General features: G+C 33.7%; 2 protein-coding genes across 2 annotated transcripts; both read left to right on the top strand.

Moving 5' to 3' along the window:
* Window positions 1–1,295: 1,295 nt before the first annotated feature.
* Window positions 1,296–7,005, top strand: LOC126753384 (putative gustatory receptor 39b). Its single transcript, XM_050464780.1, has 3 exons — window positions 1,296–2,208; window positions 5,466–5,636; window positions 6,922–7,005. The coding sequence occupies exons 1-3, from the start codon at window positions 1,309–1,311 to the stop codon at window positions 7,003–7,005; spliced, it is 1,155 nt and encodes a 384-aa protein (XP_050320737.1). The 5' UTR covers window positions 1,296–1,308.
* A 4,330-nt stretch (window positions 7,006–11,335) lies between these two features.
* On the top strand, window positions 11,336–19,875 carry LOC126753365 (cytosolic 10-formyltetrahydrofolate dehydrogenase). Its single transcript, XM_050464757.1, has 4 exons — window positions 11,336–11,674; window positions 16,710–18,421; window positions 18,482–18,869; window positions 18,946–19,875. Exons 1-4 carry the CDS (start codon window positions 11,669–11,671, stop codon window positions 19,573–19,575), a joined length of 2,736 nt encoding a protein of 911 aa, XP_050320714.1. The 5' UTR covers window positions 11,336–11,668; the 3' UTR covers window positions 19,576–19,875.
* The last annotated feature ends 762 nt before the right edge of the window (window positions 19,876–20,637 follow it).

Genomic DNA, 20,637 nt, shown 5'->3' with positions numbered 1-20,637 from the left:
ATAGAAGCCCGCCTCCTTATTTACGAAGAATTAGGAAAGCCACTTTTCACAACGTCTTGTGGGCGGCAAAACGATCTTCGCTGTTTTTTAATATTCAGAAAAATACTTCAACAAATTTTAAAGATAAAGAGTTGTACTCTCACAATGTAATAATCTGAATAACAATGAAAAATATTTTTTTACTCGATTACTCTTCAGTCTCTGAATTTGTCTTATATCTTTTGGCTTATATCTTTCTTAAAAATAGTAGGCAAAATAGGCAAAAATTCCTGCAAATTGTGTCAAAAGTGTACAAGATATAGGGTGAAAATGGGGTTTTTCTATGGCTTTTAATAAGATGCCCTGTAAATTTAGTATCAATTTTCTCAAAAACCGTATTGTAAGAATTTTGGAACTTCAGAATTTGCGTGGCTTCTAGTTCCTAAATTTTATATACTTAATATCGAAAATATTTTGTAAAAATTCACTTTTGTTCGAACCACCTTATGAAACTTGTAGGTAGGTAGATAAAGGGGGCGGCAGAACAGCCTTAGCCCCGGGCGCTCGAAGTTGTAGCTACGCCACTGGTCAAAGCTAAACTAAAATTGTAATATCTAGTTTTCTAGGTAGTGAAACCTGTCTAAAGGAATACTTTGGATTTCGGTGGATGAAGTCCATTTAGAATCTTACAAGTATTTGAACACCGACCGATATATGTAGAGAGCTGACGACAATGTAGACAAGACTCACAACGGCTTTATTAAGACAAAGAGTTGAATTTATTTCAACATTGTCACTTCACTTCAAGAACTTGCGATCAAGTAGGAAATCAAATAATCGACCTTGTAGGTTTTGAGAATGCTTCATGAGTTGCATTAGTCTTTTACCATGCTCGTAACGACCACGACGCCTTTCTTTGCAACACTTAAATTGATGAGTTTTAAAACTGCATTTTGCAATTTTCTAGTAAATTGAATTTCCGCTAAACACATCGATACATATGAAAGAACCGAATGGTTATTTGCGCTTGTGTACGTACTCGTACAATCGTACATATACATATGTATGTGCTTTCACACGCCATTACCCTGAAGAATTAAGCTAAGTGCTGTACATCAATAAGAATGGACGCTATCAGATAAAATGTCGTGAGCGATAACGCAATGTCTGGCTTATTGTAAATGTATCGCTCGATAGGATGCCAACTACACAACTACAAATAAGGAGACATATGCAAATGTAGGTAAATGGAAACCTTGAACTATTCGAGAGTCATGCTCACATGTGCATTGTTCGGACACGTTAGCTGGTCTACATGCCTCCGGCAACATGTTGCATGAGTGGCAGCCGATATTGAAGTGGTTGGCCATTGTTGGATTGGTGCCATTTGCCAACAACGGCAAACGTCAACTCCAGCAATGGCAACGCATCTACACATTCATCATGCTGGCGGCGAATTGGATTCTAACTGCATATGGGATCTTCGTACAGCCAATGGATCACGAAGTGCTGGTATCCAATTATGTCAGCGTTATGGTTTTTCTCAGTCAAAGTATATCGCTGAGCGTCTGCCTGCTCGAGGGAATGTGCACCTATCGTCGGCATTTTGCATTCTTGCAACAATCACAGCGTATTGTGTGGCTGTTTCAGCAGCGCCTACAAACTGGGCTGTGTCGTTGGAGTTTGCGGCGTCGTCAACGTTTCAAATATATGTGCTACTCATGTATCGCCTATGGCAGCCTGCCCATATCGATGGTGGTCATTTCGATCAAATACTATTACGGTTACTTTTGGTATGCGTTAGGCTGTATTCTGGTGTTGCGTACCCGCTGCCTTTTGGCCATTATCTACATGGATTATATCGATTTTTATATGACACATTTGAATATGAAGCTGCGTTCGGTGGTCAATTCTCGTATGTGCAAGCCGCGCTTGTGTTTGGATGTCAATTACAGAATGTTGGAATCTTTCGATTATTTGTTGCAGCTGAAATTGGTGTATAGTGAGATATATAAATTAACAGCTATGTTCGATGATTTATTTGGTTGGTCACTATGTGCCTTACTAACGGTTATGTTTTTGGATATTACCGTTAATTCATATTGGACGTTTCTAACATTATCAAGGGTTTTCGAATTCTATTTCCTATACTTAACCATGGCAACGGCATTTCCACTGGCAACGGTTATTAGCTTTGCATGCTATGCTGGGCAGAACTGCAAGCAGCAGGTGAGTGGAGTAAATTATTCGTATTGAGAATATAAATTAAAGTTTACGCACGTATGTTAAGTTTTAATTGGTTCATCCCTCCCGCTCATAATAGGTCTATTAAAAAGTAGTCCACTATTTTTCCAAAAGATGCTTTAATAATCTGTATTTCCCGTTGTATAAGTGCGGTCGAGTAACGGTGTGTGAGGTTAGAATGATTTTAAGAAGCTTCTAAAACAGTTAGATGATAGAAAATAATTGAGGCTTTGCACTGCAACCTATGGTTTATTGTGTTCTCTCTTATATCACATATGTGCACAAAAGTCCTGCACTCTGCTGTCCGCGATGAAGATGATGTGATCGTTGACCACATAGATGGATCCAAGCGCTTTGAGCCTGTTTTTATAAATTGCTGGGAAACTCGAGATTTTCTATATTCTAGATTCTAGATAGAAAATCTCGAGTTTTCGGTTCCATGTCGCAAAACCGGCAGTTGGCGCAAGAGACTATGCTGTTTAAGACAGTTATTTGATTGCTTGACTCAGTATTGTTTGATTATACGAAAATACGCCATATTGTGCAGTTTTTTTTTTAATTAAGGTGAAAACGTAAGCCGGATGTCTGAAAATGTGAATAATGTTTAAGAATGTGACACTAAAACGCATTACGTTCTGGAAAACTAATTATTGAAAATAATGCAAATATCTCTTCACTACACTAATCGAATATTTTATTAAGTGCCCACGTTAAGCTTTTTAAATCATACACCTCAATTGATGAAACAGACTGAAACAATTTGGATTCTTGGTGTGATAGAAATGATTCGCCATTGAATTTGAAAACATGTAAGACGATGTGTTTTTCCCGTTGATATGGACACTCCTCTTCTATTGTAATAAAACATTATATACTGGAGCAAGTTTTTAACTTTGTTGATTTGGTAGTTACTATAAACCCTAAGTTTAATTTTAGTCTTAATTATTGATATCAAAGTTAAAAGGTGTTTTCAGTTTTGTTAAACGTTGGTCTAAAGAATTAAGAGATTTTCATCATTTTTTAAAACTTTGGTTTAGACCTACACATATTGGAATATGACTCTGTTTTATGGATACCAAACTCATTTTGACAAGATAGAGCCGCTTCAAAAACATTTTGTTCTTTTCGCATTAGGGTATTTCCGATGAGATTCTAGGTTAAGTGTACCTCCATACACATTAGTCGTTTTAAACGTAAAAACCCTGAATGGAGTAGTTAGTAGTTCTTTTCTCCTGTCTGAACTTAACGATCCATTCCATAGCATACTAAAAACTCTCTTGCCTTTCATGACTCGGCTGATTCCTCACGTATGCGGATGCACCCCTCCCGACGGTTGTTCGGGAAGAGGGTAATGGTTGGGTTATTATTGTTATTATTTACTATGAGTTATTTTCTTAGCTTGAGAAACTTGAATGTAGTCGTTTCTTTACAGTAGGGTCGAGTGATTCTAATGGATGGATGGAAAGATTTGACCCATTTTCGCCACTAAAGTATAACCTTTCTAAGAAAATATTTTTGCTTAGTTTTGTTGAAATATCCCACATCTTGAACCATATTAGCGCTATAAAGTCAGCTGGAAATACGAAAATCATTATATGAGGTACAGGGTTTGTCCGGAATGTAATAGGACTGATTTTCTTCCGCCGGAACTGTACTTCGGAGCGCGCGCGCACCGATTGGCTTCGGTAGAGGGCATTCCTAGCTAACGGACGAGCGGCTGGTCAATTGTTTCCGAGTACCTGGAGAGTCAGAACAAACATTTTCGCGCGACGTGTTTCTGTGAGTGATGCAAGCCGAAAATACAGCGTTCGTTACAGCAGAGGTACGTGATTAAATTCTGTGTGAAACTCGGGTGGCACACGCTGGCGTCTCCTCGACCAAAAAAGGGAAGAATGAGCAAAACCAAAGAGAAAACGATCGACATCGTCTTTTTCGACATCAAAGGCATCGTCCATCATGAATTTGTTCCTCCCGGACAAACCGTCAACGCCAAGTTTTACGTGAAAGTCCTCAAGAGACTTAAACGAAGGGTCAATCGGGTCCGAAAAGACATCGCAGCCGATTGGAAGTTGCACCACCACAACGCCCCAGCTCACACCGCCTTTCTTGTGAACAGCTACCTAACCAAGGCCGGCATCCCAACGCTTCCGCAGCCGCCCTACCTTTCCTTGCCTGAAAAGGCCGATGAAAGGCAAGGATTTTGAGACGACAGAGGGGATCCAAGCAGCATTCATCTCGGCTCTCAATGCTATTCCGGAGAATGCCTTCCGTGGCGCCTTCAATGCATAGAAATCGCGCTCTGCATCGACGCAGAAGAAGTCTATTTTGAAAGTTTTTAAATAATTGTAACGATTTTTATAACAAATGTTGACTAAATCCTATTACTTTCCGGACAAACCCTATGACTATCGAAAGTACTTAACGGATTTTATATATTTTTAGAAACAAACCACATTTTTATGAAAAAAGAAGTCCTTTTAAATTTAATAAGAGTATATAGTTTGCCAAGATAATTGAGGTCCTCATTTGCGGTATTTGAATACCTGAAATCCGATTGCCACCATTTTCAGATGTAGGGACCACAGCTTGAAGACATCATTTGTTCAAAGTATTACAGGTATTTCCAAATCGTAACGTGAAAGCTATGGTGAAATTTAATACTGTTTTTTGTGGTTCTTTTATATGGAGAAGAGAGTTGATTGTTCTCCGATTTCGGTTATGCACCAAATTTGGATAAATTGGTCGAGCTATTTTTGAGTTACATCGCATTAAATGTAACTCTTCTATGTTATCTTTGTGGTAACATTTAATTGTTTTGGTTTAATAGCGGTACTCACATAATGTGGCATTTACATATATACTTGTACTAGTGGCAAAATGGTATTTTGGATTGAATGAGCGAACTGTCAATATTGCAATAACTCTGCTGTTCTTCATTTAGCCGTGCGTTTCAAAGTTGGTTCACATAGCAATAGTAAAATGTATACGTATGAGTATATAATTTCATCAAGATATTTCAAACAATTTAAAATTAAAACAACTTCATCGCTCTGCGACTCTTTATATCCGATCTCATCCGTACCTAAATGGGTTGCAGAGAAATTTTAAGTAAGCTGAGATTAACACTCTCTTCCTTTTTAATTCACATTGTATTATATGACAACTTTTATATTTTATAAACTCATTTAAAAACCCAAGTATAACTTATATTTACTTCTAATATTGAATTTTGTATAATTTAGGGCATATCCACCGGCATCTTGGTGCAGCGATTATTAAAAAGCAGATACAAATATACAAATACAAAAACCTACAATGATTTGTTATTCGAATTTGCTATGCAAATAAAGCAAGATCCAATGGTAATAGTGCTTAAAGAATTTGTGGTTGTGGATTTGCGATTACTAATGAAGGTATGTGAAGGATGTATGTATGTTCAATATGCAAGATTGTAATATATCCAGATTGTGACAAAAAAGCACCCGGAAATTGTAATTAAATTCCCCGGGTAAATGATAGTAGATACAAAAAAATGTATTTTGTAAAGTTGGTAGGATTGTCCTTAATTACTATGCCAAATATGAGCGCGATCTGTCAACCAGTTTGTTTACAGCAGCTGCTTAAGTCGATACACCTCAGCAGTGCGTTGTGATTTTTACAATGGATAAAAATATCGAACAAATAATTTGTTTCAAAGTTTGTATTTCTAAACAGACTTCGTGTGCGAAATCGTTGCGAATGTTGAAAAACGCTTACGGTGATTCAGTTTTTTCAAAAACTCAAACGTACAAGTGGTACAAAGCCTACAAAGACGGTCGAGAGATTGTTGAAGACACGCCTCGTTCTGGACGACCTTCGACCTCTTCAACTGATGAAAATATGAAAAAAGTGAAGCATATGGTGCTTGAAAATCGCCAAGCAAGTATTAGAGAGATGACAAGAGAGCTTGATATCTCTTGCGGGTTGGTGAATATTTTGGATATATTGGGTACGAACTCCGATGCCACATTCATGGAGAGCATTATAACTGCCAATAAGACATGAGTTTATGAGTTGAATGAACAATTTCTGGGTACTTTTTTGTCACAATGTATATTAAAACATGTTAAAAGGTAATTTATACTAACTTAAATAATACAAATTAGCATACCTTAGCCAAATAAAATTGGCTGAATTATAATCTAGTTTTAGTGTAATTTTCATTTATATTGGGTAGTCGAAAAAGTCTTTTCGTATTTTGTCAATAGATGTCGTTGCAGTCGTATATCTCCAGTGCTACCAATCACATTATGTCATACCATATAGTGTTGGAAAGGTGAGATTTTAAGCCTCATTTGAAAAATAGTTACAGCTTTTCAAAAATGACTGAAAATAATGAAAAAGTGCGCTATATTTTCAAATTTTTGTATAAAAAAGAAATTTTTGTAGAAAAGAAAGAAAGAAAAAAAAAGAAAACCACCAATGAAATTTGTGAAGTTTTCGACTACCCAATATTTGAGGTAAACATATTATTCTGGTACTTATGTATAGTGTATGCAATATATTATATACAATGTTAACCGATAGAAAAGTTGAAATATATGTATACATATATGGCAGAATAAAAAGTTGCGATCTTAACGAACCAAACTTTCCATTGTACATAATAAACAAACCTACAAAAATGTCCCATAATATATTAATTTCGTTATTTTTCAGATTTTTACAGCAATAGCAACATATTTGGTAATACTTTTACAATTTCGATGGACATATCCCGAGGACTACGGAGATGTGAACTGAGCATTTTTGAAGAAACGAAGTAGATTAAATAATATTTGGAACTATAATGTGCATATATATATATATATATACAGTTACAGTTTATATACATACATATGTATAATATATACTATATGTGTAAGAGGCTTTGGAATCAATTAAATAATACTGAAAACAATTGAATTTCAGGAAATGTATTGAAATTGCATGCATGGCTACGGAAGTATTAAACACAGCGTTAACATTTCGTTCCAGTGAGCAATACTTAAAGAATTCCTGTATACATACGTACATATCTGCATACCGAAATATATATTTATATACAAATATATTATTTAGTTGGTTGCAAGCACATACATGTGTGTTTTTATGAATGAATTATTCAGCTATTTAATGCAAAGGGGGCTCGGCTCTTCTCACAAGAAGTGAGCGTGAAACCGGTTTGCTTGTAAAATTTAAAATTAATTTCTTTTGCAGCTATAATTCGTCATATGGTAATTAAATTGCAAATGAGAAGAAAACGGTACAAAAACGTTAAATAGAAAATATAAAATACATGGCTCAGTAAATGAAATGTGTACATAGGGTATATTTAAAGAAGTTCATAGAAAAACAAATAAGAAGGGGCTTAGTTCGGGTGCAATCGAACGTTTTATACTCTGGCAACTTGTAAGGACCAAAGCAAGCTACTAAGTGCCATCAGGTGTTGGCAAAAGTAGTAAAAGGGTTCAACTTCATTGTTCGACGAAATCGTTAATGGGTTACAATCAAATTTGGTATTAACGAATTTTGAAGTTCGTAGACTTCCTTTGTTTTATTGGTATATTGTACTTCACATCAGCGAATCTTATATTAAAATCATCCTCAAATGAGATATATAAGGTGCGTTCCAAAGTAAACAGGACTTAAAAAAAAAAAACAGAACAAATGGCTATAGCTTTTTGCACGGTTCAAAAGCATGTCGAACGAGTGTTTTAGCTCGCTGCCCGGTATGGCCGGTATGCCGCCAGTATGCAAGCCTTTTGAATGACCTCTACGTATGCATAAAGCTTTTTATTTTTTTTCCGAAAAGGTTAATCAGGTGAATACGGTGGTTAATGGTTAAAATGTGATTTTTGGTCAAATAATCGTTCTTCGAATGTTGAATTCTGAGAAATTTTTGGTCGTCAGTCAATTTATGCAGAACAAACCGTGCACACACCTTTCGTAAACCCAAATGTTCGGTCAAAATGCGATAAATCGATGTTTTGGAGATGTTTAATTCCAATTCCATGAATTTCAATGATGATTTCGGCTGATTTTTGATTAATTCACGCACAGTTTCGATGAAATTTCCGGTGATCACGGATTTTGATTGGCCCACATGTTGACCGTCATTTATGTCATCACAACCACTTTGAAAACGTTGAAACCACTCGTGCACTCTGCTGCGGGATCGGCAATCATCGCCATAAACTTGAATCAATTGAAACGTTTCGGTAAAAGTTTTACCAATTTTAAAAGAAAATTTTATGTTGGCTATTTGTTCGAAGCTCATTTTCGCACCGATAACACAAACATACTGACACTTAAAACGCAATAACTTCACTTTCAATCAATGAAATGTCATGAAATTCTCACTGGACAATTAATAAAGATAGCAGATTCTATGTCACCAGTCGACATATAGATTGCGCCACTAGGGGGCGCTAAATTCAAAAAGTCCTGTTTACTTTGAAACGCACCTTGTACATTTGTGGCATAAACTTAACTGAAGAAGCGAAATTAAATATATTGAGTTGATGTCAAAAACGTCTAACAGAGGATCGGAATTCATTATATTAGGGACGTGAAGTTTAGACAGGCCATTTCATTTATATTATATTTATAACTTTTAAGAAAGTTTGTCTACTAAGTTTCATTCAAATATCACACATTTTCACCAACCTAAGCGGTATAAAGCGAGGTGGAAGGTCCGAAAACATTATATGGAATAGATTGGGGGGCAAAGAAATTTGCTCCGGAACTTATTCTCAAGTAATTATAATATAAACATACATATGGAGTGAAGTCAGCTGGACGATATTTCAAAATCATAAATATAAGTTATATGGGGGCTAAAGGCAAGTTTTCGCCCGATTTTATCCATTTTAGGCACAAAGATAGATTGTGTTTAGAAAAATACGCTCACTCAATTGCATTAAAATAATATCCCCTTTGGCAGACATATGGCTCTTTTTTTAATTTTTAGACCACAGTCGCGTCATGCCCTGTAATCCTATGTACAAAATTACAGTTTTATATCTTAATAAATTATGGCTTTTTATAGGTTTTCGAACAATGGGGTTTTGTGGGCTTAGCAGTGGTCCGAAACGAGTTCGTATTTTTTGCCAATGATCCCATATAAAAAGCTTCATTACGATATCTCAATATTTACTCAAATTACAGATTGTTCCGGACAGAAGGAGCGAAAAATGGACGGACAGATACTCACACTTCTTGTCATCCCATAAAGAAATTAATACTTTAACTGATCTGTTGTCTAAAGGCCGAATTGGGTTTAGTGAACATCATTTCATATTTTAATTATACAGATCGATATTTTAATAGCTGGTGAGTAAGTTTCATCATTTGTTATATATTTTTCTGATAAACTTGAAGTCAGACTGATGTTAATTTCCAATCCTATTTTCGTGTAAACTGCAGTTAGGCTTAAGGTACATGCCATCAAATTTTTGGCACTAAAAAAAATGACTGTATCAATTTTTTTTTAATTTTATGGGCTTACCATTTTTATACATTTTTAACATACATACGTGGTAAAATTTATTAACCAAGAAAAAAGTAAATATATTTTGAGTTTCTCGGGACTTAGAACGGCGCTAAAAATGTCCTCCACTGCTGCAGTGATTTCGACCTTCTCCGTGGTTGAAAACTAAAAAAAAAAAATCGTGTTCTACATTCTGATCTGATATTATCTGTACAATGACCTTCGATTTGACGAATTGACTAAAAAGCGATTTTTGAACATATCAAACTGGTAGGGTCATAGTTTGAAGAATTATATACAGACCATGCAAAAAATTCGAAATTGATTGCATCATTTAAGTATCTCCGAGTATTCACTAAATGATTGATTGATTGGAAGTACTACATTTTAGAAGATAAGATGAAATGACCTTTTTTAGCTACATTCGTCAAGTCCGGATTTTTCTTCTCTTTTATTGTATCAAATATTCTGTGTTACTAGAGCGAGCCAGAATAAAGAGTTTTCAATTGCCAAGACAGCTGATTTTACATTACTGGAACTGACCCTGATTTTATGCGACCAAGTGCTGTTTAGATCGTTGAGTTTTAGGTTAATGAGTCTGCCTCTCTTACTCATTTAATTATGGGTCCCACAAATTTCAAATCGACTCCGAACGTTAGAGTTTCTTTACCGCAGAAAACTACTCAGCGTAGAACATTCCTTGCTGAACGTCGACCGCTAATAATAAAAGAAGTATTTGATATTAGTTGGTCGTTGGGATTGTAACTAGATTTTGCTAAGTAGCGGGCTAATCACTGTAAACACAACGGCGATTGTCATAAATTGGGTTTATTGCCTATTGAAACAAATACTATCTAGATATTATACAATATATTGTTGATATCAGCAGAATTGTCGGAACCATTTGACACTTGAGAATATTCAAACTGCATTTTTCTGGTTTATCACTTACGCTTGCAAGTTTTTGAGTGTGCATATAAACTTATGCACTATACAAAACGTGAAAAGTTGGGCGTGTGCACGTTGTCAACCTCTAAAGAAATTAATATATGTAAACAAACAAAACAAAAATGTCATATAGTTGCAAAGCAAACAAACAAATATACTAACAATTTTGTTTTTTTTTTGGCGCTCCAATTCAGAGTTTAGCTGATAAGAAGTGCACCTAAAGCTCGAACCAATCGATGATAAGAGCGTTTGCGTGCACAACAGCAACAATAGCGAAGAAAGTGCTTCTAATCACTATCTCTTAAGCCCTCAAATATACACGATAAGGCACTCGTAAATCCATATATTTTTATATGTACATACATACTAAAGGTTTTTGTACATTTGCGAAAGTACACCAATACTCATGCGAATTTATATTTATACATATGTACTATATAAGTATTTATATATTTATAGTATTTCTAAAGCTAAGCACTATCAAAATGTTACAGTTTTGTTTTTAATATTTTGTTTATAATCATTGTCTTAAAGATGTACATGTTTATGTGTTGTTGTTTTATGTTTTTAATTTGAATTTGTCCAGTACACTGCCTGTATGGCTTTGCCGGTCGCAACTTGAGTATATAAATATCAGTTGTCCGGCGGTTGATCACTCAAAAGTGTTTAGTTTTTCATAGCAGCAAGTCGTCGTCGTTGCTTTTATTCACAAGTCAGCTAATTTTACAAAGAAATTGCATAAGTCTTACTTGCATATCAACATACATACATATATGCATACATAGTTACTAGCTTGCTGGTGCAGTGAAGTGTAGCTTACAGTAATTTGCGATCAGCAGTTTTTCGCTTTAGCTGAAATTTGTATTGTAATTTCTGGTTGTTAATTACCGGCGAGTGAAAGGAAAGCATTTTCCAAGAAAAAAACAACAAGAGCTGAATAAAATACAAACAGTGCAAGTGCAAGTGCAAAACAGTGCAACGAAAGTCATGGCTGTTAGTATTACAGTTTGTATTTTTCATGCTAACTTTGAGTATTTTATTATATGTTTTTAGAAAAAGCTTCTTTTCTTATATTTAAATGTGTCTATGCAGTAGTGAAAATATAATATACTAAAACTTGTGAAAACATAGTTAAAAAAATAATTGATATGATTTATTTTTATTATTTTTTAGTTAACAAATTTACATTTATTTGTTTTTTGTTTTCCCTTTAACAGTTTTAGTGCTTTATTATTTACTTTTGTTTCAAAATAACAAAAACGCGAGAAAGTAGTGTTATCAGAAATACTTTTTTTCATTTTGATTTCGGATAAACTTTTTTATAATATTTAAATACATACATACATACATACATATGTATATGCAATTGTGAAAAGCAAAAATACTAAAATGAAGCATACGATTTTTTTATCCGGCCAACTTTTAAAGAGTTTTCGTTAATTTTTTTCATTGTTTGTGTTTTTTGGTATTGAAGTTCTTTTGGTTCCAAGTTATATTAATTACATATATACTAAAAAACTAAAAAATCAGTATTCATGAACATAATTTATGTGTAAAATCGCTTAATAATAATTAAATTTGAAATAAAAAATTATGTAACGGAAAAAATGAAAGAAGTTATTTTTAAACTAAATAATTTTTTTATTATTTTTACCGTTAAAATTATATTTGTGTAGAATGAATAAATGTATAAGAGTATTTTAAAATATTATCATTAAAATAGTATAATAATTAAAAATAATTTTTTGACCGTTTTTTAACAAAAAAAAATATTAATAAAGTAAAATAAATTAAAAAAAGTAAAATAAAATACAACAAAATAATATAAAATAAAATAAAATAAAATAATATAAAATAAAATAAAATAAAATAAAACAAAATAAAATAAAATCAAATAAATAAAGTAAAATAAAATAAAATAAAATAAAATAAAATAAAATAAAATAAAATAAAATAAAATAAAATAAAATAAAATAAAATAAAATAAAATAAAATAAAATAAAATAAAATAAAATAAAATAAAATAAAATAAATAAAATAAAACAAAAGCAACAAAATTTCTAAATAATGTGATTGTAAAATTGCCTGTTAAACTCATATTTGCCCTGAATGAAAAAAAATAAAAGAGGACTTTAAAAAATTATTAAAAAAATAAGATTAGCTAATTTTGTTTAGCAAAATTAATTTTGGCTCTAAATTTTTAAGATATTCGCTCTAAATTATTTGTATAAGATACTTTTTTTGTTAACAAAATAATATTTCATTTACTACAAGAACGATTTTATTCCAAAAAGTATTTTTTGGGCTTAAAAGTTTCTTCCTTAAAGAAAAAATTATAATTTTTATGCTCTACAACATTTTTAAACTGTCCTTAAACATAAAACAACTACATACATATATGCTCATGCAACTCACTTTTTTAATTTTTATTTAAAAACATTTTGCTCCTACAAAAAATTTCGCCAAAAAAAGGTTTAAATTTTTAATTTTTATATTCAATAAACTGAATGCTCATATAAAAGCTAATTTATGACAAAAAATATTTCAGAAAAAATTTTAATTTTAGTTTTAATTTTTTTTAATCTCAAAAAAAATTTTTAATTTTTTTAAAATTCCTCAAAATTTTAATATATGTATATTTTTATAATTATTAATAAAAAATTCTTGATTTAAGAAACTATTACTTATATAATCAAGAATTAAAAAAAAATTTAATTATACTTATATGTATATATATTCTTTTTAATTTAGAGGACTTAACCATGCTCACTTGTTATACAATTTTTTTAATAAAAAATATTTTCGATCTTTTTCGGCGAAAAGTATTTAGTCATCAGAAATTTTGAAAAATTATTTTTGATATATAAAAACAACTTTAATTAAAGTAATAACTTGTAATAAAATATCTTTGTTTTGTTAGCAGTTAAAAAGAACTACCATAATTTTTTAAGGTAATTAATAAAAAAAAATAATATACATTGAATAAATTGATTACATTTCTTTATATATTTATAATTAATTTGCTTTTTAATTTAGAAATTTATGAAGAAAATGTAATATATATAATTTTTTATAAATTTATAATTTAGATATTTTAAATCTTAACCTTTACTTTCTTACCGAATGTTCTTTTAAATTTTTGGTTATTTCTATATACATATATTTATATTCTTGCAACATGTTGCTGCAGAGTATAATAGTTTCTTTATTTGCATTTTTATATAATTACGTTTTATTTAAATTTTAGTAATAGTCAATTCAAATTTAAAAATAGAAAGACTTTAAATTTAACTTTTCATAACAGCCTTAGTCTTAGAAAAAGAAACAAAACATGTTTCTGCATAAATATAATATACTATATAACCTCAAAAAGCACATTTTATATACATCGTGAAAAATTTTAAATTAAATTTTAGTCGAATAAGTGTTATAAAAGTCTGAAACTATCTTTAATAATTGGCTTTTGGTATTTACACACCAAACAAATATAGTAGATATTTTATTAGTAAATGTTCAGAAGCTAGTTTCTATGGCTACTAGAAAACAGCTGATTTTAACAGCGCCGCTTTGTCTAAGAAACGCTGCGCTACAAAAACAAAGTGTGAAAAAAAAGACAAATAAAATATTTAAAGTTGCTTATATGATTTTATAATAAAATATTAGAAAAAAGCCTAATATAAATATTTTTGTTTTGAAACGAAAAATGAGCAAAAATTATTCCCGAATGAAATTTGGTTCTAAGCGTCACTTATGAATTATTATTGCTTTCTGAAGACAGTGAATTCAAAAAAAGAAAATATTTCATGAAAAATATTTATATTTTCAGTGTTCTTCTCTTAATACCCACAACTTTTCAATGTTACTTTCTAGCAACTTTTTTCATTTTCTCTCTCTTTTTTCCTATTATGCAATACATGTGCTTAGTTTCGCAGACAACAATTGACTTTACACTTATAACAACTGACTAATACCTAATAATATGATACAGATAATTGTAAATTACAACACATTTAAACAAAACGTCGCACTTAAGTGCGCTATAAGAGCACTTACAAGTATTTGATAATATTTGATAACAGTGGGTACTTGAGACTACCAATTTAGTAAAGAAAACTTGATTATACACATTTGTTCCAAGAAATCGAAATTTTTAGCAATATTTTGCTGAATATAAAAAGTGTTACAAAAAATCGCGTTATTTATAGAATATTTTGAAGTGTCGACAATGGAAAAAAAATTAAGAAAATACAAAGTGGTTGTCTACATGGTAAATCGGTAAATTTTCGATATTTTCGGTTCGGAACTTTTTTTAAGAGATTGCAAACAAATTAATTGCTACGTGCTTCGAAGTTCGCCTCCAAAGTATAAATATTTAAATTTTGAAATCGAATTCATTGAATACATCATTGTTAATTACAACATCTGAGTTCTTAAAAAAGCAAATATGAACGTCATCAGTCTTTTCCTCTCAGTTCAATGGTGTATAATATTTGTAAGATCAACTTTATATGACAAAAGTTAAAAGGGTTTAAAGTGAGTATGTATTTAAATGTCCGCTACTTTACTCTCCATGACCCAAAATATCACTAAATCTCTCTAAAAATTTGAGTGACATAAGAAAATCAGCAGCTTAGACTAGTTTCCGGCATTAATTTAGAATTCAGATTTTCGAACACAACATAATGCACATAATATTATTCTAAGAATATTATCAATCGCTTAATAAAGTATTTGTTACATTCAGTGCAACAACCTCCACTTGCGGGTAAAACTATTAATATATAGTACCTAGTTGAACTCATTTCAGCAGCCCGGTGCTATCAATTTCATCACGTGTTGCGCATTTTGTTTTTTCCACAGAATTGACATGTAGAACTGGTGTGTGCTGATAATGCCAAGTCATTAAAAGCGCCTCAAACTGGTTATGTTTGTTTAAAGAAATTTTTTATTAAAAAAAGGCTTTGCGGAAATCTTTTTTTCGTGCCCATATTTTATGAATATAAGAAAGTACAATAAACATTTAATGTTGTTGATAGACATACATACATATAAGTGTGTAAATAAATCATGTATGTATATGCAGCTGTTTATACTTATAGCAGTCAGACAGTACGTAACGTGTAAAGAGAAATTTTGATAGAGTTACTAAAATGTTTTTTAATTATGACTGACTTTAAATAAGTGAGGGTAACATGAAAGGTCCAACACAAGGTATAGAACGCTTGACAAAGTGTTTGTAATACATTTTTCCGTTGGTGAAGACTCTTCAAAGTTTCATTTCAGTTTTCAAATCATGAATATGGAATATCACGAAATTTTATATTATTTTCGTATTAGACCGATATAAGGACAATCTCTTAAGATATTAATAAATTTTGTATTGCTTCTTTTTAATAAATTAATTTTTCAGTATTCTAGTGCATCTCTTTTCAAATTAACAGTATTTCCGAATGGAAATTTTTTAGTGGAAATTCCGAGATGACCAAACCGAGGTCACTTTTAAATAACTTATTCTATTTGTCATTTATATTCATAAAGATTTGTTCCGAAAGTTTTATGAAATAATGGATTATAATTATTTTTTTGAAGCAGTTTAGATACATAACTGAGATCTCTTTTTAATCGACAAATTTCATCGGTCAATTATAACAACCAATCTGGTAATTTTTTCCACTATTTCGTACTCTTTTGGCTTGTTTGAAATATTTCGACTCCTTGTGGATTTTTTTTAGCATTTGAACTATTTGTTCTCTTTCAGTTGAAGAAAATATTTAGACACTTTAATAACTGCCTAAAAGTTCATAATATTTTTAGATCTGTGTAGTATTTGAGAAGACAGAGATCGAAACATTTATATAACTCTCTAAAAAAAGAGACTTATGATCTACATATGTTACATACAATTTAGAATATACATTTGTTAATTAGAGTCAACGTTAATTTTATTACACAAACTCTTTTAATAATTTTTACTCACAAAATCCTGATAAACATTAAATTATCGTATCTCTTCTCTCTCTACTTCCAGCCACCACTACGTATTGCCATCATTGGTCAGAGTAATTTTGCTGCCGATGTTTTGGAACTAATTTTAGAGAAGAAATACAATGTCGTGGGTGTATTTACCATACCCGATAAGGGTAGCCGCGAAGATATCTTAGCCACTACAGCAGCACGTCATAACATTCCCGTCTTCAAATTCGCTTCATGGCGTAAAAAGGGTGTTGCCCTACCGGAAGTACTACAGCAATACAAGTCTGTTAAGGCTACACTCAACGTGCTGCCCTTCTGCTCACAATTTATACCAATGGAGGTTATTGATGGTGCCGACTTGGGTAGTATTTGTTATCATCCCTCCATATTGCCACGTCATCGTGGTGCTAGCGCTATACAATGGACATTGATCGAAGGTGATGAAGATGCTGGCTTCACTATCTTCTGGGCTGATGATGGACTCGACACTGGTCCAATTTTGTTGCAAAAGCAGGCGCCCATAGAACCCACCGATACGCTGGACACTATCTATAAGCGTTTCCTCTATCCGGAGGGCGTAAAGTCGATGGGTGTGGCTGTTGATATGGTAGCTGCTGGTACGGCGCCAAAAATCACACAAACCGAGATAGGTGCCACTTATGATCCAGCGATGTTTAAAGAGGAGAATCAATTTGTTGATTTGAATCAACCTGCTAGCAACATCTTTAACTTTGTGCGCGGCTTGGACTCACAACCGGGCGCTCTAGCGATTGTACTCAACTCGAATGGTAGTGAGGAGAAGGTACGCTTGTTCGGCGCGCACATCTATTCGGCTGGACCGGTGAAGCAGCTGGGCTCACTGAAACTTAAGGGTCTAAAAACACCTGCATACATACATCCAGATGGCTTACTCATACAGGGCACAGATGGTAACTTTGTGAATGTACGTCGCATAAAGAAAGGTTCCAAGATGATTAACGCTGCCGATTGGTTCAAACAAAGCGATCAACCACAGATCACTGAATTCAGCGAGGATGAGTTGTTGAAGAAAGAGATCTTGCGCGGTGTTTGGAATTCCATACTTAAGGCGCCAATTGAGGCAGAAACTGACTTCTTTGCAGCCGGTGCTGGTTCCATGGATGTGGTACGTCTGGTTGAGGAGTGTAAGGATGCTTTCGATGTGCCTTTGGAGAATGAACATGTCTTTATGGCACCGGTTTTTGAAGAATTCTTTGTTGAGATTGTAAAGAATTTACGTCAAGGTAGCTCTGCATCTGGTGTAGAAGTGCCTTTCGAAGGTTTCATTATGCGCGCCAACAAACGTGAAATTCCTGTGCCCACACAACTTTTTATTAATGGTGAATTTGTGAATGCTGAACGCAATGACACCTTGGATATTATAAATCCCACCAATGAGGAACTGATTTGTAAGGTCGCTTGTGCATCGCGTAATGATGTCGATAAGGCGGTTCAAGCAGCTCATAATGCGTTCTATGGCTCGTGGAAGCAAGTGTCGGCACGTCAGCGTGGCCAGCTGATGATGAAACTTGCTGATCTGATGGAGCAATACAAAGAGGACTTGGCCACAATAGAATCGGTGGACTCTGGTGCAGTGTATACGCTGGCTTTAAAGACACACATTGGCATGTCGATCGATGCATGGCGCTATTTCGCTGGCTGGTGTGACAAAATACAAGGTAGCACCATACCCGTGAACCCAGCTAGACCCAATAATGTGTTGACATTTACAAAGCGGGAACCAATTGGGTAAGTTTTGTCACTGGCATCTTCGTTTTAACATTTGCTAACCTCTTGGTTTGATTGCAGTGTAACTGGTCTGGTAACGCCCTGGAATTATCCACTCATGATGTTGTCCTGGAAAATGGCCGCCTGTATTGCCGCCGGCAATACGTGTTTGATAAAGCCGGCACAGACCTGTCCGTTGACGGCGCTTAAATTTGCTGAACTTACTGTAAAAGCTGGTTTCCCACCAGGTGTTATTAATGTAGTTCCCGGTCAAGGTTCCGGTGCAGGCCAAGCCGTTGCCGATCATCCTTTGATACGTAAATTGGGTTTCACTGGTTCAACACCCATCGGCAAGGTGATCATGAAGTCGTGTGCTGATTCTAATCTCAAGAAGTGCTCATTGGAATTGGGTGGCAAGAGTCCATTGGTTATATTCGCCGACTGTGATTTGGACAAAGCCGTTAAGCATGTAAGTAGACTTTTTTACAATTATTTTAGGTAATTAGGTCCAATCAGTTAATAAATATCGATAATTTTATTTACAGGGTATGTCCTCGGTCTTCTTCAATAAGGGTGAAAACTGTATTGCTGCCGGTCGTCTCTTTGTTGAAGATCGCATTCACGACGAATTCGTACGTCGCGTTGTTAAAGACATTCGCACAATGACCATTGGTGATCCTCTAAATCGTTCCACAGCGCATGGTCCACAAAATCATAAGGCGCACTTTGACAAATTGATAGAGTTCTGTCGACGTGGTGTTAAAGAAGGCGCCACCTTGGTATATGGTGGCAAAGCTGTGCCCAATATCAAGGGTTACTTCTTCGAACCGACTGTTTTCACCAATGTCGAGGATGAAATGTTCATTGCCAAGGAGGAATCTTTCGGTCCCATTATGATTATTTCCAAGTTCAACGGCAGCGATGTGGATTCAGTGATGAAGCGTGCCAATCGGAGCGAATACGGTTTGGCCAGTGGCGTTTTTACGAAGGACATCAGCAAAGCTCTATCCTTTGCCGAACGTATTGAGGCGGGTACGGTGTTTGTGAATGTTTACAACAAGACTGATGTGGCGGCGCCATTTGGTGGTTTCAAACAAAGTGGTTTCGGCAAAGATTTGGGCCAAGAGGCGCTAAATGAGTATTTGAAGACAAAATGTGTGACAATTGAATTTTAGAGCGAATGAGCAATGGTTATAACATAAAATAAGTAAGGAAGCAATGGAAGGTTGTAAGAGAAGTCGGTAGGATACATATGTAAATGTAAGGCAGCTATTAAAGACTTATGAATTTTCGTGAAGAGAAATAAGCAGAAAATTGGTAGAAAAATATTAATGGAAATAAGGGTTTTATATTATAAACATAATCGTTTATGTCATACTTAATTTAGTGCAATATATTGTAAATATTTATAGACTTAATGTTGTTATTAGATATTGTATGGAAATTTTCCAAAATAAAATATTAATTAATTAAAATCTGCATCTCTATTAAATTTTGCCGAAAAACTGAGAGCCCAACTAAGATTTAAAGTCAGAGAAGAAATCTTGTCAACATGAGATAAGAGCCAGGTAATGTGTAACTTTACTCTTAATGACATAGGTACTGTTTGCAGAACCAACAGTTCTCTGTCGAACAACTACTCTTATTGTAACAGGTGACCCAAGTAGAGATATTTTTTTCAATAGCCTTTTCTTAACAGATCATGCATGAGTTGTGTGAAGTTGTCATGCTATTTTTGTTCAGCATTGTTTGACATTTCATCATAGAAAGACTTACGTCTGAACAACGTTCACAAATGGTTCAACTTGATTCAAAACAAATAAGGAAAGTCACCAGATTCAACTCATTTTTGACATACAGATATACCAAGGATTATCCCTGTATTTCAAATATAAATCTCACACATTGGCCGATATTTCTGATAAGAGGTCAGCTTTAGATGCTGGGGTCCAAATATTCGGTACTTAGGGGCTTGAACCAGTATTAACACCACCAACAATGTCAGCCTGGAAATCCAACGCAGGATTGATCTTGCCAACAGGTGCTACTTCGGACTGAGTAGGCAATTGAAAAGTAAAGTCCTCTCTCGACGAACAAAAGCCAAACTCTATAAGTCGCTCTAATTCCCGTCCTGCTATACGGTGCAGAGGCTTGGGCGATGACAGCAACCGATGAGTCGACGAGAGAAAAATTCTGCGAAAGATTTATGGTCCTTTGCGCATTGGCCACGGCGAATA

This window comes from Bactrocera neohumeralis, chromosome 3, assembly GCF_024586455.1.
Source record: "Bactrocera neohumeralis isolate Rockhampton chromosome 3, APGP_CSIRO_Bneo_wtdbg2-racon-allhic-juicebox.fasta_v2, whole genome shotgun sequence".
In the NCBI taxonomy this organism is placed as follows: Eukaryota; Metazoa; Arthropoda; class Insecta; order Diptera; family Tephritidae; genus Bactrocera; species Bactrocera neohumeralis.
The sequence above is the reverse complement of the archived record's forward strand: the minus strand, read 5'-3'. Positions and strand labels throughout refer to the sequence as shown.

Bases quoted from the DNA above. Each gene is read 5' to 3' on its own strand.
- LOC126753365 (XM_050464757.1), top strand. The intron at 18,422-18,481 runs GTAAGTTTTGTC...GTTTGATTGCAG, and splicing joins ACAAAGCGGGAACCAATTGG to TGTAACTGGTCTGGTAACGC. The intron at 18,870-18,945 runs GTAAGTAGACTT...TTTTATTTACAG, and splicing joins TGGACAAAGCCGTTAAGCAT to GGTATGTCCTCGGTCTTCTT.
- LOC126753384 (XM_050464780.1), top strand. From the start codon at position 1,309: ATGTTGCATGAGTGGCAGCCGATATTGAAGTGGTTGGCCATTGTTGGA. The intron at 2,209-5,465 runs GTGAGTGGAGTA...TGTATAATTTAG, and splicing joins GGCAGAACTGCAAGCAGCAG to GGCATATCCACCGGCATCTT. The intron at 5,637-6,921 runs GTATGTGAAGGA...GTTATTTTTCAG, and splicing joins ATTTGCGATTACTAATGAAG to ATTTTTACAGCAATAGCAAC.